Source organism: Rana temporaria, chromosome 3 (genome assembly GCF_905171775.1).
Source record: "Rana temporaria chromosome 3, aRanTem1.1, whole genome shotgun sequence".
NCBI lineage: Eukaryota > Metazoa > Chordata > Amphibia > Anura > Ranidae > Rana > Rana temporaria.
The window spans coordinates 494,639,933-494,658,164 of NC_053491.1; the positions used below are offsets into that span (position 1 = coordinate 494,639,933).

At 39.5% G+C, this 18,232-nt stretch overlaps 1 protein-coding gene across 1 annotated transcript in view; it reads left to right on the forward strand.

Moving 5' to 3' along the window:
- The window catches only part of LOC120930827 (NACHT, LRR and PYD domains-containing protein 3-like), a 77,169-nt gene that overhangs the window by 27,541 nt on the left and 31,396 nt on the right, over positions 1 to 18,232 (forward strand). Inside the window, exons 4-6 of the mRNA XM_040342007.1 lie at positions 5,647 to 5,685; positions 8,146 to 8,784; positions 14,930 to 16,652. Of these exons, the coding sequence (XP_040197941.1) occupies positions 5,647 to 5,685; positions 8,146 to 8,784; positions 14,930 to 16,652 (2,401 nt within the window). The remainder of the gene's footprint in view (positions 1 to 5,646; positions 5,686 to 8,145; positions 8,785 to 14,929; positions 16,653 to 18,232) is intronic.

Consider the following 18,232-nt stretch of genomic DNA (forward strand, 5'->3'; position numbering starts at 1 on the left):
ATTAGTACAATGGACACAGAATGTAATCACAGCAAGATACTTTAACATCCCATAATAGCTAGCCAGGCTGACTCTCAGTTTCAATCCACATCTCCACAGTAGCAGACTTAGTTAGCATCTCACAATGGAAAGTCTAGGAGCAGACGCAATTAACACCTCAAAAGCATGTGTCCCCCCATTGAATGAAAACACTCCATTTGGAGTCAGACTTTAACAACTTGTAATATTCCAAGATATCCTGCAATACATGAATTTTCAGTAATGTCCCATCTCATGTAATTTATAATTATTATTTCTCAGTCACCCTATGCCCAAAAGGGGCACAGGATGACCCTAGACCCAAGAGTCATTAGTGACACTGGCACAGGAGGTACCCCACTTCCTTCAAAAGTCTCTGGGTGTCACGGGTCATTCCGTTACACTCTCTTTGTGCTGGGAGTGCACTGCATAGAGAATAGGATCTCACCAAGAGCCCCGGGGATCGTACTAATGATCGGGACCCGGGACTCCCAGTCACATGATCGCTGTGATATCTTCTGATTGCCAGTCATAGTAATGAGTCTCTGTGCAGCCCCCCTTGTGTTTTCTTTCTTTTCTAAATGGAGAGAATGATACATTGTATACATACAGGATATATTATATAATACATTGTATACATACAGGATATATTATATAATACATTGTATACATACAGGATCTATTATATAATACATTGTATACATACAGGATCTATTATATAATACATTGTATACATACAGGATCTATTATATAATACATTGTATACATACAGGATATATTATATAATACATTGTATACATACAGGATCTATTATATAATACATTGTATACATACAGGATCTATTATATAATACATTGTATACATACAGGATATATTATATAATACATTGTATACATACAGGATCCATTATATAATACATTGTATACATACAGGATCTATTATATAATACATTGTATACATACAGGATCTATTATATAATACATTGTATACATACAGGATCTATTATATAATACATTGTATACATACAGGATCTATTATATAATACATTGTATACATACAGGATATATTATATAAGACATTGTATACATACAGGATATATTATATAATACATTGTATACATACAGGATATAATATATAATACATTGTATACATACAGGATCCATTATATAATACATTGTATACATACAGGGTCTATTATATAATACATTGTATACATACAGGATCTATTATATAATACATTGTATACATACAGGATCTATTATATAATACATTGTATACATACAGGATCCATTATATAATACATTGTATACATACAGGATCTATTATATAATACATTGTATACATACAGGATCTATTATATAATACATTGTATACATACAGGATACATTATATGATACATTGTATACATACAGGATCCATTATATAATACATTGTATACATACAGGATATATTATATAATACATTGTATACATACAGGATCTATTATATAATACATTGTATACATACAGGATATAATATATAATACATTGTATACATACAGGATCCATTATATAATACATTGTATACATACAGGATCTATTATATAATACATTGTATACATACAGGATCTATTATATAATACATTGTATACATACAGGATCTATTATATAATACATTGTATACATACAGGATCTATTATATAATACATTGTATACATACAGGATATATTATATAATACATTGTATACATACAGGGTCTATTATATAATACATTATACATACAGGATCTATTATATAATACATTGTATACATACAGGATCCATTATATAATACATTGTATACATACATGATCTATTATATAATACATTGTATACATACAGGATCCATTATATAATACATTGTATACATACAGGATATATTATATAATACATTGTATACATACAGGATCTATTATATAATACATTGTATACATACAGGATCTATTATATAATACATTGTATACATACAGGATCCATTATATAATACATTGTATACATACAGGATCTATTATATAATACATTGTATACATACAGGATCTATTATATAATACATTGTATACATACAGGATCTATTACCGTATTTATCGGCGTATACCGCGCACTATTTTGCCCTGAAAATCAGGGCAAAATCGTGGGTGCGCAGTATACGCCGATACCCACTTTCCCGCCATGAGTTTGAATACTGCGCCCGCATATAGCGAGCGCAGTACACTCGTGAATCTTCGGCCAGTCTCGGCGCCTCTCGTACTGACGTCCTGACGTCCTGAGCGTACAGGACATCAGTGCGAGAGGCGCCCGAGCCTGCCCGAAGATTCACGAGTGTACTGCGCTCGCTAGTATTCAAAGTCGTGGCGGGAAACGAGCGGGAGGACGCCACCGAAGGACGCCGGACCCGCCGAAGATGGACACCGGACCCGCCGAAGATGGACACCGGACCCGCCGAAGATGGACGCCCGACCCGCCGAAGATGGACGCCCGACCCGCCGAAGAGGACACCCGACGAGGCCGCAGAAGGACGCCGGACCCGACGAGGCCGCAGATGGACGCCGCGCAAGACATCAAAACTGTAAGTACAAAACAACAAAAAATCTTTTTTTCCCACAGGATTGGGGGCTATATGTAATGTGCTGGGATGTGATCTAAGTGCTGGGATGTGATCTATATGTAATGTGCTTTTCTTCCTAAAACTTCCCTCCTAAAATTAGGGTGCGCGTTATACGCCGGTGCGCGTTATACGCCGATAAATACGGTATATAATACATTGTATACATACAGGATCTATTATATAATACATTGTATACATACAGGATACATTATATAATACATTGTATACATACAGGATCTATTATATAATACATTGTATACATACAGGATCTATTATATAATACATTGTATACATACAGGATCTATTATATAATACATTGTATACATACAGGATCTATTATATAATACATTGTATACATACAGGATCTATTATATAATACATTGTATACATACAGGATCCATTATATAATACATTGTATACATACAGGATCTATTATATAATACATTGTATACATACAGGATCTATTATATAATACATTGTATACATAAATGATCTATTATATAATACATTGTATACATACAGGATACATTATATAATACATTGTATACATACAGGAGATATTATATAATACATTGTATACATACAGGATCCATTATATAATACATTGTATACATACAGGATACATTATATAATACATTGTATACATACAGGAGATATTATATAATACATTGTATACATACAGGATACATTATATAATACATTGTATACATACAGGAGATATTATATAATACATTGTATACATACAGGATCTATTATATAATACATTGTATACATACAGGATCCATTATATAATACATTGTATACATACAGGATCCATTATATAATACATTGTATACATACAGGATCCATTATATAATACATTGTATACATACATGATCTATTATATAATACATTGTATACATACAGGATCTATTATATAATACATTGTATACATACAGGATCTATTATATAATACATTGTATACATACAGGATATATTATATGATACATTGTATACATACAGGATCCATTATATGATACATTGTATACATACAGGATCTATTATATAATACATTGTATACATACAGGATCTATTATATAATACATTGTATACATACAGGATCTATTATATAATACATTGTATACATACAGGATCTATTATACATTGTATACATACAGGATATATTATATAATACATTGTATACATACAGGATCTATTATATAATACATTGTATACATACAGGATATATTATATAATACATTGTATACATACAGGATATATTATATAATACATTGTATACATACAGGATATATTATATAATACATTGTATACATACAGGATCCATTATATAATACATTGTATACATACAGGATCTATTATATAATACATTGTATACATACAGGATCCATTATATAATACATTGTATACATACAGGATCTATTATATAATACATTGTATACATACAGGATCTATTATATAATACATTGTATACATACAGGATCTATTATATAATACATTGTATACATACAGGATATATTATATAATACATTGTATACATACAGGATCTATTATATAATACATTGTATACATACAGGATCCATTATATAATACATTGTATACATACAGGATCTATTATATAATACATTGTATACATACAGGATCTATTATATAATACATTGTATACATACAGGATCCATTATATAATACATTGTATACATACAGGATCTATTATATAATACATTGTATACATACAGGATCCATTATATAATACATTGTATACATACAGGATCTATTATATAATACATTGTATACATACAGGATCCATTATATAATACATTGTATACATACAGGATCTATTATATAATACATTGTATACATACAGGATCTATTATATAATACATTGTATACATACAGGATCTATTATATAATACATTGTATACATACAGGATCTATTATATAATACATTGTATACATACAGGATATATTATATAATACATTGTATACATACAGGATCTATTATATAATACATTGTATACATACAGGATCCATTATATAATACATTGTATACATACAGGATCTATTATATAATACATTGTATACATACAGGATCTATTATATAATACATTGTATACATACAGGATCCATTATATAATACATTGTATACATACAGGATCTATTATATAATACATTGTATACATACAGGATCCATTATATAATACATTGTATACATACAGGATCTATTATATAATACATTGTATACATACAGGATCCATTATATAATACATTGTATACATACAGGATCTATTATATAATACATTGTATACATACAGGATCTATTATATAATACATTGTATACATACAGGATATATTATATAATACATTGTATACATACAGGATATATTATATAATACATTGTATACATACAGGATCCATTATATAATACATTGTATACATACAGGATCCATTATATAATACATTGTGTTCTTTCTTATAAGATGAAGGTTTGATCCGGGTCAGTGGAGACCGCTGTCTGCCCCATCCTCTGTCAATATCTGAACTTTATGGGTCTCTACCCTTCCCCTTTTCTTCCACTTGATCTGGGTCAGTGTCAGACTTAGTTTTAGGGTCAGAGGTCATATTAGAGGTCAGGGTTGGTGTATTTTGGGGATGTTTCTTTTTAAAAAAACATTTTCTAAATAAGTATCAGTGTCAGGTTTTTTAGGTAGAATAAAAAAAGCAAAATATGCGCTATGTTTTTTAGGCTGTACTACGGTTACACACAACAACTAACATTTTCTTTACTATTTAGTGCCAGTGTTACCAACAGAATTCCAATTAGTCCTGAAATAAATGCGATATAATCCTCCTGGATACACAATGTAGTTGGGATTATATGTACAGATTTACTAACACGGGTCAAAGTTGCAAAATTGTGTTCAGGCAAGAGGAACTAATAACTCTCTTAGTTATTATTTTATACATTTCAGAGGTTTGTCAGGACTAATCACTTCCCTGATCTTATTTCCAGCCAAACTGAAGAAGACGACACATGAGAAAACATTATCAGGTTAGTAGGACATCCACGTCTGATATGAAATCTCTTCTGGATGAACATTTTGTTTTATTGTAGTCTGGATCAGTGGTGGAACTACCAGGGTCACAAAGGTCGCCCTGACATTCCGCCACTTTAGGGGGGCCAAAGATGGCAGGAAGGGGGGCCACTGCAGAACATGGGCTCACTTCACACTGCTGTGATCCCAAAGTTCTGCAACTTGCTTGAAATTTCCTTGTGACTTGCTTGCGATTTTGTGATTTAACATTGTAGTCTATGGCACTCAAATCACACCAAAGTCACAGAAAAGTATTGCAGGAACCTTTTTCTTTGTTGCAGTGAAATAACAATATAGGGAAAAGGGGGGAAGCACTCACACTGCCACATCCGTAAATTTGGAAAAAGAAAATTACTCAAAAAGGGTAATCAATGGTCGGACTTTAAAGGCAAAACAGACAGGAATATTAAAAATAAATATTTTATTACAAAAATAAAATAATTACAAAAAACAGCTCAATATATAAAACTTAAAACCATAAGGGATGGGAAAGTGTGGGAAATATCCCAAAAAGCGTCATATACGCATTTTGCCATGAGGCTTCTTCAGGACGAGCATAAAAAAAAATATTAAGAAATACATTTCACTCACTGAAATGAAACATATTGACCAAAGTTTTTAAAAGGACAATATATGTAAACATGCAATTCTCATATTGCACCACACTGAACAGCAGACATCCAGTGTTACCTTAACATGGTCCAAAACCGTATACATATATATCCGGAAATTCATAGATATAGGAAATTCCAACTATGGTAGAAGGTGGCCAAAAAAATCTAGTAAATGAAAGAGTAAAATAAAATAAAGAAAAAAGTAAAAATACGCCCAAAGTGGAAATAAACAGAGGGTATGAAATGCATGTATTACATACCCAGGGATAGAACTCTCTCTGAGCAGACTATTGGTCGCGGGAGGATGTCAAACACTAAGCCGACCAAGCCGCTTCTACAACCCTAACCCTAACCCTAAATATAACAATAAATATCTGTACAATACAGAAAGATATGTATATACAAAAAAAGAAAATGCATATTGAATACCCACTGGCTCTAAAGTAAGAAAACAATTACTCCGGGGCAATCGGAGGAGAAGACAAGGGAGGCTCATAGGCGACCGGTGTATTGCAGATAAATATGTGACTGTTGGATCCAGGCAGTTATATACAGCAAAGCCCTCTGAAGCCAATTAAGCCAGAGTAATCTGAGAAAAAGCCAGATACAAACTCAGATAGACACTTTATGTGTCAAATACCAAGCTTACAGAAAAAAGTGACATAATAAGGAAAGAGGTGTAGTCAATCAGGCGTACAGCAGAGAGTGAGAGGGAGACCGGAATAGGCACTTACGTGGCAGGTAGTACAGCAGTGTTCGCTCTGGGGAGATAGCCTGTGCTAAGCTCGGGGCTAAATACATTGGCTGGGTCCTAAATAGCCCAGCTATGGACGTAATGCGGCAGCGTCCACCGCAGTGACATCATCTGAATGCGCCGTAGTTATAGAGCGGTGCCTAAACAAGCACTGTTCCCTGCATAGGGCAGGGACGTGATAATGCAAACAGCGACGCGCCCTATTCCCAGAGCGGCGTGTCATTAGAGCATCAGACAGCTGGGAACACCAAGGTACATAGCGCGCATGTGCCCTACGGCCATCCCAGCTCTAAAGTCGCACCATGCCATCACATAAGACATTACAGGAACCACAACGGGGACCGCAAAATATATAGCAGAACGCCAACCAGCAGTATTCTTAGCCACCAATACCAAAAAGTTATACTTTTAAGGCCCGGTTATACAGATTCGTAACAACAGAAAAAAGGGGGGATGATCCCAAGCATGGCCACAAGATGGCAGAATATAAATACATGGAATATATAATGGACCATGTTGGATATTACTAGTATTCAGATTGACACACCCAGAGAAGTCAGTACATGTAGAATAAAACAAAATAACATATTAAAAAATAGCATCATACAAAGACTGGTGTATTCCTGAAACAAACATGAAAGTTCACAAATGAAACATGTATATAATAAAGAAAAACAAATATATATATTTTGCAGCATACCTTTCTTTTCAGGTCTTAGTTTGATTTCTCACACCTATGGGAGTTATATCGTAATGCTCATCAGAGCATAAAGTAGTGTACACTGGGTCCAGTCTCTGATATGGATACCTATGTTAGTTTGGCAATATTTTACTACATTAGCAGCATATTAGCAGGCAAGAAGAGGAAGGGCAGAAAAAGCCGAACAACTCAAAAGCAACGTGTTCAGATCTCTAGAAATGGTTTAAAACTGATAAGAACGGGAAGTTGTTAACGAGATTGGTGGCAGTGGATAATCAGATAACGAATGTCCCGGTTATTGGGGGTAAGGATGGGAATCTGGTTAGTGATCCCTCTGAGGTATTGTCAGTGTTTCAGGACTACTTTGCTGAACTTTATGCCCCTATACCGAGTTATGACGTTGATGCATTTGAAACCCTCCTGGGGGGCCTGGCCCTCCTGAGGTTGTCTGATGATGATCGTCTGGCCTTGGATGCTAAAATCTCCAATAAAGAGATAGTGGTGGCTATTTTTGATTTTCCACCCCATAAAGCTCCGGGACTGGATGGTTTCCCGGCAGACTTTTATAAAAGCTATGCCGAGGAGATAGCTCCTAGATTTAATGCTCTTCTAACTCTGTGTTTGGAATTAAATAGACTCCCTGCATCTATGATGGATGCGTATTTGGTTCTGTTGCTTAAACCGGGTAAGGACCATCTGGAGTGTTCTGCCTATAGGCCTATTGCTCTCTTGAATGTGGACCTTAAAATGTTGATGGAAGTCCTGGCTAATAGGCTTGTCAGGGTGATCTCCTCTCTGGTTGATATTGATCCGATGGGGTTTATGCCTGGGAAGTCTACGGACACTAATCTGAGAAGGCTGTTTACGCATCTCCAGCTCCCCGGGCAGGATGCTGGTACTAGGATCATCGTGTCAATTGACATTGAGAAGGCCTTTGACTCGATTGATTGGGGGTATATGCTCCGGGTGCTGGAGAGGATAGGATTTGGTCAGGTTTTCAGGCAGTGGATTACCTTGCTGTATAGCACTCCCAGGGTGGCGATTAGGCTGGGCCAGTCTATCTCTCTCTTCTTCTCGGTGGGTCGGGGTACTGGACAGGGGTGACCTCTGTGCCCATTTCTTTTCGCACTTATGATGGAACCCCTAGCTGTGGTGCTTAGAGAGTCTGGCAATGTCAAGGCTATTAAAGTGGGCACTATTCGTCAGGCATTATATGCTAATGACATGCTATTGTTTCTTGAGGACCCTGGACTCTCGCTTTGGGTGGCCCTGAGGATTCTAAATGATTTTACTACCTTTTCTGGCCTGGGGGTGAATTGGGGCAAGTCCTCCGTTTTACCCTTGGATGCTCGGGCCAGGGGGGGGCGGATCCAACTATGCCCCTGCAGTGGGTCTCTTCCATCACCTATTTGGGAGTCAAGGTCATGGCTGATAGCGCTGATTATATGGCGCTAAACTTGGTGCCCCTGTTGGCATTATTTAGGCAAAAGGCACAAGCTTGGCAGAAGCTACCGCTGTCCCTCATAGGAAGAATAAATTTACTGAAGATGAAAATTCTTCCTGTCATTTTGTACTTCTTGCAGCACGCTCCAGTGAGGGTTCCTAAATCCTTTTTCAAACAGCTAGATGGCATAACTAGTTCCTTTTTGAGGGCCCCCAAATTACTGTGCATAGGACTTAAGGTGCTGCAGGAGCCCTGGGGACATGGGGGCTGGCTTTGCCTGACTGGAGGAAGTACTACCATGCCGGGCAGCTGGTGTTTGTACACAGATGGAAGTGCTCCATATAAATGATTGTGTTTTTCGTTGTAGGTTTCTGAGGAAGTAGGCTGGAATAGGAATGGGTAAAACCCTAAAGATATATAACATTTTGGGTAATATACCATATTTTCCGGCGTATAAGACGACCTTTTACACCAGAATTACACAGCCAAAATCCGGGGGTCGTCTTATACGCCAGGTATAGCAGCTGCTCGATCAATATCAGCTTCCGGGTGCTCTGTATGGCTGCATGTATTCTGTATATGCGCCGCTTAGCCAATCCCGATGCACTCTGTTGATGACAGAGCATGCTAAGCCTGCTTGGATTGGAGTAATAACCTCTGCCAATCCGAGCAGGCTACATTATGTAGCCTGCTCGGATTGGCAGAGGTTGTTATCCAAACCGACCAGGCTTAGCATGCTCTGTCATCAACACAGTGCATTGGGATTGGCTGAGCGGCGCATATACAGAATACATACAGCTGTACAGAGCACCCGGCGGGCTGCGGCTTCTTCATTTAATTAAAACCTATTACTTCCACACAAGGGGGTCGTCTAATACAGTGAGTAGACCACAAAACCACCGTTTTTAGCAGCATATTAGGGGGTCGTCTTATATGCCGAGTCGTCTTATACGGTAGTCATTTTTATAACATTTATTTTACCTAACCAAGATAAGGGAAGAGTGGACCATTGCTTTAAATAATTTGAAATTTTCAGTAACAGTGGAGGGTAGTTGGCGGAGAAAATATCTTTTAGATCAGGGGTAAGTACAATACCTAGATATGAGAGATGTGTCGCGGACCATGTAAAGGGGAGGGATATCTTTGCTTGTTGAAGTATACCTGGGGGCAAAGAAACGTTTAAAGCTATAGATTTTTGCATGTTTATTTTTAATCCAGATATATGGGCAAAATGGTCAAGTTTGTTTATAATGTTGGGAGCTGTAATATGGGGGGAGGACATGAAAATTTAAATATCATCAGCAAATAAGCAGAGTTTATGGTGGTAGCCAGTCAGTTCTAAACCTTTAATTGATGGATTTTTTCTAATAGCTTGAGCCAGGGGTTCAATGAGTAAGGCAAATAACAGTGGGGAGAGGTGGCACCCCTGGTGAGTGCCTCTGTTAATATTGAACATAGCTGATTTATACCCTGCATACTTGATGTATGCCTTTGGGTTATTATATAAAGATGTGACCCAACTAAGGAAATGTGGGCCAAAGCCCCATCTTTGGAAAGTGAAATGTAGGTAGGGCCACATCACTGTGTAAAAGGCTTTTTTGATGTCTAGTGACCTACACATAGGGATTCTTCTTTTTTTTGGCAGCTTCGATCAGCAACAAGGCCCTACGAACATTATCAGCTGCTTGGCTTATTGGGATAAAACCAACCTGGTCGTTACCTATTATGCTATTCAATCGGGTTGCAATCACTTTCGCTAATAATTTTATATCTAGATTTAAGAGCAATATAGGTCTAAAATTAGCACAGGAAGAGTCATCAGATTGTGGCTTAGGAATCCTAGATATAATTGCCGTTAGAGTTTCAGATCTGAATGATTGGTTATTAATGATGGAGTTGAATGCTTCTAACATCATGGGAGTTAATATATGTGAGATGGGCTGAAAACCCATCTGGTCCCGGACGCTTATTAGGTTTGAGGGATTTGATTGCTTGTTCAATTTCAATGGAAGTGATGGGGCTTTCAAGGCTTTCATAATGATTTTGGGATAGAGTAGGGAGTTTTATTTGTGAAAAAAAAATTCTGCTGAGGATTGGTCAAAAGAGCCTTCTTTTTTGTACAAGGAGGTGAGATGTTTGTGGAAGGTATGAAGGGTATTGACTGGATTATTTGTATATTTATCATGGGAGATTTTCAGTCAGATTGGTTTGGATGGGTTGTTTCATTTTTTAAGTGCACGTGCTAGGAGAGTGCCAGGTTTATTGGCTTGGAAGTAGTATTTGTGTTTGGATTTACTAAGAGTTATATCTACTGATTCTGGTAAAAATAGGTCTAGAGTTAAGCTAGCTTTCTCGAGTTGTGGTTTATTCTGCAGTGTAGGGCTAGATTGGAATTTATTATGACAGTTGTTAAATTCAGTTTCAAGTTTTTGTTGCAGTTTTTTATTTTCTTTATTTTGATGTGATGCTTGACTTTAGCAATACCCTCTAAGGACAGGCTTATGTGCTTCCCATAATGTTAGTGGGGATATATGGATATATATGTGGAATTATACAGAACAAAAAAGTGTGACACAACTGAGAATATATTTCATATTCTAGGTTCTTCAAAGTAGCCACCTTTTGCAGCAGACACATCTCTAGAACTGGTAAGAGGAGACTGTGTGAATCAGGCCATCATGGTAGAATATCTGCTAGGAAACCACTGAAGAGACTTCAGGCAAAGGCAACAAGCAGAAGAGACTTGTTTGGGATAAAGAACACAAGGGATGGACATTAGACCAGTGGAAATGTGCTTTGGTCTGATGAGTCCAAACTTGAGATCTTTGGTTCCAACCCCCGTGTCTTTGTGCGACGCAGAAAAGGTGAACGGATGGACTCTACATGCCTGGTTCCCACCGTGAAGCATGGAGGAGGAGGTGTGATGGTGTTGGGGTGCTTTGCTGGTGACACTGTTGGGGATTTATACTGAACCAGCATGGCTACCACAGCATCTTGCAGCGGCATGCTATTCCATCCATCAGGACAATGACCCCCAACACACCTCCATGCGGGGGGAAGAGCTATTTGACCAAGAAGGAGAGTGATGGGGGGGCTGCGCCAGGTGACTACCTCTTGAAGCTCATCAAGAGAATGCCAAGAGTGTGCCAAGCAGTAATCAAAGCAAAAGGTGGCTACTTTGAAGAACCTAGAATATGAAATATATTTTATTTATTTTTATATTTAGTTTTGATGCCTTCAGTGTGAATCTACAATTTTCATAGTCATGAAAATAAAGAAAAATCTTTGAATGAGAAGGTGTGTCCAAACTTTTGGTCTGTACTGTACATGTTGCATTTGTGAACTTTCATGTTTGTTTCAGGAATACACCAGTCTTTGTATGATGCTATTTTTTAATATGTTATTTTGTTTTATTCTACATGTGCTGACTTCTCTGGGTGCGTCAATCTGAATACTAGTAATATCCAACGTGGTCCATTATATATTCCATGTATTTATATTCTGCCATCTTGTGGCCATGTTTGGGATCATCCCCCCTTTTTTCTGTTGTTACCAATCTGTATAACCGGGCCTTGTATGTATAACTTTTTGGTATTGGTGGCTAAGAATACTGCTGGTTGGCGTTCTGCTATATATTTTGCGGTCCCCGTTGTGGTTCCTGTATTGTCTTATGTGATGGCATGGTGCGACTTTAGGGCTGGGATTAATACAACAAACAAGTCACTGCCCCAACCTATGACTGGTCTATACAATAAGGATCGCTGGAAAGGGCGCATATACATACAAAAACATGGAATATCCAGGCACAAACTTACTGACAAATCAGCAACCAACTAAATTCACCTAACAATGTGTGTTAAAAACAGAGGTTTAGTTGCACGCATTTGCAAATGCATGTGTAAGCAGTAGGCCCGTCAAGGCTCTCTGTATACTGCAGTCCTAACTATAACAGGGCTGGGATGGCTGTAGGGTGCATGCGCACTATGTACCTTGGTGTTCCTGGCTGCCTGATGCTCTTTGACACGCCGCTCTGGGAATGGGGCGCTTCGCTGTTTGCATCATCACGCCGAACGTCCCTGCCCTATGCAGGGAACAGTGCTTGTTTATGCACCGCTCTATAACTACGGCGCATCTCGATGACGTCACCGCGTCGGACGCTGCCGCATTACGTCCATAGCTGGGCTATTTAGGACCCAGCCAATGTATTTAGCCCCGAGCTTAGCACAGGCTATCTCCCCAGGGCGAACACTGCTGTACTACCTGCCACGTAAGTGCCTATTCCGGTCTCCCTCTCACTCTCTGCTGTACGCCTGATTGACTACGCCTCTTTCCTTATTATGTCACTTTTTTCTGTAAGCTTGGTATTTGACACATAAAGTGTCTATCTGAGTTTGTATCTGGCTTTTTCTCAGATTACTCTGGATAAATTGGCTTCAGAGGGCTTTGCTGAATATAACTGCCTGGATCCAGCAGTCAAATATTTATCTGTAATACACCGGTCGCCTGTGAGCCTCCCTTGTCTTCTCCTCTGATTGCTCCGGAGTAATTGTTTTCTTACTTTAGAGCCAGTGGGTATTCAATATGAATTGTCTGTTTTTATATATACATATCTTTCTGTATTATACAGTTATTTATTGTTATATTTATTTATAGAAGCGGCTTGGTCGGCTTAGTGTTTGACATCCTCCCGCGACCAATAGTCTGCTCAGAGAGAGTTCTATCCCTGGGTATGTAATACATGCATCTCATACCCTCTGTTTATTTCCACTTTGGGCGTATTTTTACTTTTTTCTTTATTTTATTTTCCTCTTTTCATTTACTAGATTTTTTTGGCCACCTTCTACCATAATTGGAATTTCCTATATCTATGAATTTCCGGATATATATGTATACGGTTTGGACCATGTTAAGGTAACACTGGATGTCTGCTGTTCAGTGTGGTGCAATATGAGAATTGCATGTTTACATATATTGTCCTTTTAAAACCATTAAAAACTTTGGTCATTTTTTAATACAATATGTTTCATTTCAGAGAGTGAAATGTATTTCTTTATTATTTTTTTCCGCTCGTCCTGAAGAAGCCACATGGCGAAAGGCATAGACGAGCCTTTGGGGATATTTCCCACACTTTCACATCTCTTATGGTTTTAAGTTTTCTATATTGAGCTGTTTTTGTATTTATTCTATTTTTGTAATAAAATATTTATTTTCATATTCCTGTCTGTTTTGCCTTTAAGTCCGACCATTGATTACCCTTTTTGAGTAATTTTCTTTTTCCAAGTCACTGCAGTGTGAACCAGGGCTTATAAAGGGTCCCACATCAGGAACAAGTGGAAAGGCCCCCATGCTGAAGAAAGGGCCGCTGCCTCAGAGGGAAGAGCCACAGCCTTGGAGGGAAGGGTCCTGAGACCAGAGTAAAGGGCCTAGGACTGATAGAAAGGGCCAGAAGTTAGGGGGACCCTTCATGGGTTCTTGCACTGGGTCTCTGAAGGTTCTAGTTACTCCTCTGGTCTGGATGATGTGTCCATAGTTTGGATGCTTCCACAGTCCTCCTGTATTTCATGAGATATCTTCTTTTAGGGTTCCATTCTTTGGGTTTATGGTTAGAATATAATATTTCCAACTCTGTCTTATAAATACTATGGCATGTGTGTATGAGGAATAAAATATTCTCCTTTCTCTCATAAAGACCTCAGTAAGGAACACAGCGAGTCTGAGAAAAAGAAGTTCCAGAGGATTCCAGAATATAATCCCTGTATGGGGGAGGCTGTTCATCTACAGGAAATATTCACCAAGTTATTGATGATAATCAGACCCCAGAATAAAGAGGGAAAAGAAGAAGAAATAAGGAGTTCAGGGAGAAGACATCTACAGAACATGGAGAAAAGACCCCCAACCACAATCCCGGCCCTCTTTGACCCTGATAAATGTGGGTTCATCCCTAAGATTGTTGTGTTACAAGGAGCTGCTGGGATTGGGAAAACAATGACCTCCAAGAAGATCATGCTGGACTGGGCCTCTGAGGATCTCTACCGAGACAAGTTTGACTTTGTGTTTTATCTGAGCTGTAGAGAAATCAACACCATCCCTGGAGACATAAGTCTTGTGGGACTTTTATCCAGAACCTGCAGACTGAGTTCAGGTGACCTGGTGTCTATTCTGGAGGATCCTGGAAGTCAGAGAAAACTTCTCATCATAGTTGATGGGTTTGATGAACTGAGGTGGACTCTGGAGGGGAAATCTGAGGGTTGTCCTGACATTTCTATGGAAACCCACAAAGAAATAATTCTCCAAAGCTTGCTCAGGAGACAGGTTCTCCCAGAATCTTCTCTGATCATCACCACAAGGTCACTGGCCATGGAGAAACTTAACACATTCATTGCTGATTCTCGCAATGTGGAAATCCAGGGATTTACAAGGGAAGATCGGGAGGAATATGTCCATAATTTCTATGGAAATAAAGAAGATGCAGACAAGGTTCTCCGTATAATAAAAGACGATGACGTTGTGTACACCATGTGTGCCGTCCCCATCACATGCTGGATTGTCTGCACTGTAATGAAACAAGAAATAAGAAGAGATTTGGCTTTAATTCGGTGTCATACGATGACTTCAATTTACCTTTTCTACCTGGAGGTTTTACTAACCCATCACAGCAAGAAGGAGCCGTCTGTACGCAGGAAACAAACCTGTCTGAAGAAGCTGTGTGCTCTGGCCAATCAGGGACTTCTGACCCAACAAATCTTATTTGAGAAGAAAGATCTAGAAAGACATGGACTTTCTCTGGATGAGGTGGAGTCTGTATTTCTGAATGAGAACATCTTTCATTGGGACGTCCGAACCCAGACCTGCTACAGCTTCATCCACCTGAGTGTACAGGAGTTCCTTGCTGCTCTCTATTATGGGATGGATGATGGTTGGTTTGGATTTATGAAACATATTTTCCTCCCGAAGATCTGTGAAGGGAAATCACTCCATGAATTCAGTTCAGATTACTCACATTTAGCATTATCTGTACAATTCTTGTTTGGTCTCTTAAATGAAAATCAGGTGAAGACATTCTCAGAGATCACAGGAATCTCCATCTCACTCCGAGCCAAACCTGCAATGAGAAAATGGGCCAAGAAGGACATCAATCAGGATTTCTGTACTCAGACCATCTCCTGTCTGTATGAGACTCAGGATGAGGACTTCATTAGGAGAGTCATGTCTGGATGTACAAGTTTGGAGCTGTGGGGCTCACGTACTGATCACTTGTGGAGGGACAGGAATTATTCCAAGCAGCTGATCTATTGCTTGAAGACTTTGAAGAGAGAAAGTTTTCAGTCTTTAGGTTTTGTATGTCTCACTGTGGGTCCAGAGTGCCAGAAACTTCTCTCTCCATTCCTACACAGGAGTCAGAAGGTCGGGTAAGTGAGTGTGAGGAAATCCTAACTGAATTCAGAGAATGGGCAGGAACCTGCATACAGTATAATGGTGATTATCAGACATGTTCTCCATCTATCACACTTGTTATAAGTCCTGGGATCTCACGCTTTCCCCAGCCCTAAGTCCTGGTTTTGGACTTATGCCCCGCAGTCCTGCTCAGCTGAGCGGTTTCCCGCATTGCCTCCATTGCCACTCACTCTTGTAGAGTGCAGGCAGCTTATAGATTGGCCAAACCTTAAACACCATTTGTTAGGGCCCCATCCTTCCATCAGTGGGGCCCCAGGAGGCAGTAGCAGAGTGGGACTCTTTTGTAGGGTGGAGGCAGCTAAGCCGCATTGCTGACAGTTAGTTTATAGTTCCGGCCCCCAGCATGTCTGTCTCTGGCAGAGTGATATGGAAGGGATGCCTGTCTGCCTCACTGAGTCCTACAGTAAGTGTTGAGGGCAAAAGGCGGGACTGCAGCCAGTGGTGACTGAGGGACCGTAGTAGCCATCTACCAGAAAGGTACATGGAGGTCTTCTCTGACATCTGACAAGTAGGTGATCTTTCTGCTCCCCCTGCAGAGCTGCACCTTCACACTTTCCCCTGCCTGCAAACTCTCCTCACAGTCTGGGTCATCTGCTTTTCTCCACTCCTTCCCCTCCCCAACACTGACAGCTCCGCTACTCCTCTCCCTGTAATCAGTGATTTATGTTCCCCCAGCTCTGATTACTGCTCTCCTCTCCCTACAGCATCTCAGATCCTAATGCACAACATCTCCCCTTCCCTGTTATCAGTCCCTCCTGTCCTGACACAGCAGACCTCTGTTCCCTCTTCACTAAATGCTTGCACCCTTTACCTGCCAGAATTTCCTGATAGACTCCTGGGCTCATCCATTCCCCAGATACATCTCCAATCCACAGCCCGGCTCCCTCCACTTCACACTGTAATCCAGCCTGCACTATCCCCCTCTTAGCTGTCTGTATCCTAGAGTTAGGATCCCTGTCTATTTATTTCATATCCCTGGATCACCCCTCCTAACACTCCCCCCCACAGTGCCTGATCTAAAGGGAAACCTAAGGAGAGCATGTGCTGAAAACTGGAAGTGTTCTGTGTCTCTATCTGAATTGCATTGTTTATGTTTTCTGTTTCTCTCCTGAGCTCTCTGTCCACCCCCATTCATCCTGAATCCTGCAATTTCCCTAACCACCCCCGATCCCATCCTGCGATCTCCTCATTCCATCTATCCTGTGATCCCCCTGCAATGTCCCCGTCCACCCCCCATCCCATCCTGCCATCCCCCCATCCCATCCTGTGATCTCCCCATCCCATCCTGCGATCTCCCCATTCCATCCTGCGATCTCCCCATCCCATCCATCCTGCGATTCCCCCTGCAATGTGCCCTTCCACCCCCCCATCCCATCCTGCGATCTCCCCATCCCACCCTGCGATCTCCCCATTCCATCTATCCTGTGATCCCCCTGCAATGTCCCCGTCCACCCCCCCATCCCATCCTGCGATCTCCCCATCCCATCCATCCTGCGATTCCCCCTGCAATGTCCCCATCACATCCTGCGATCTCCCC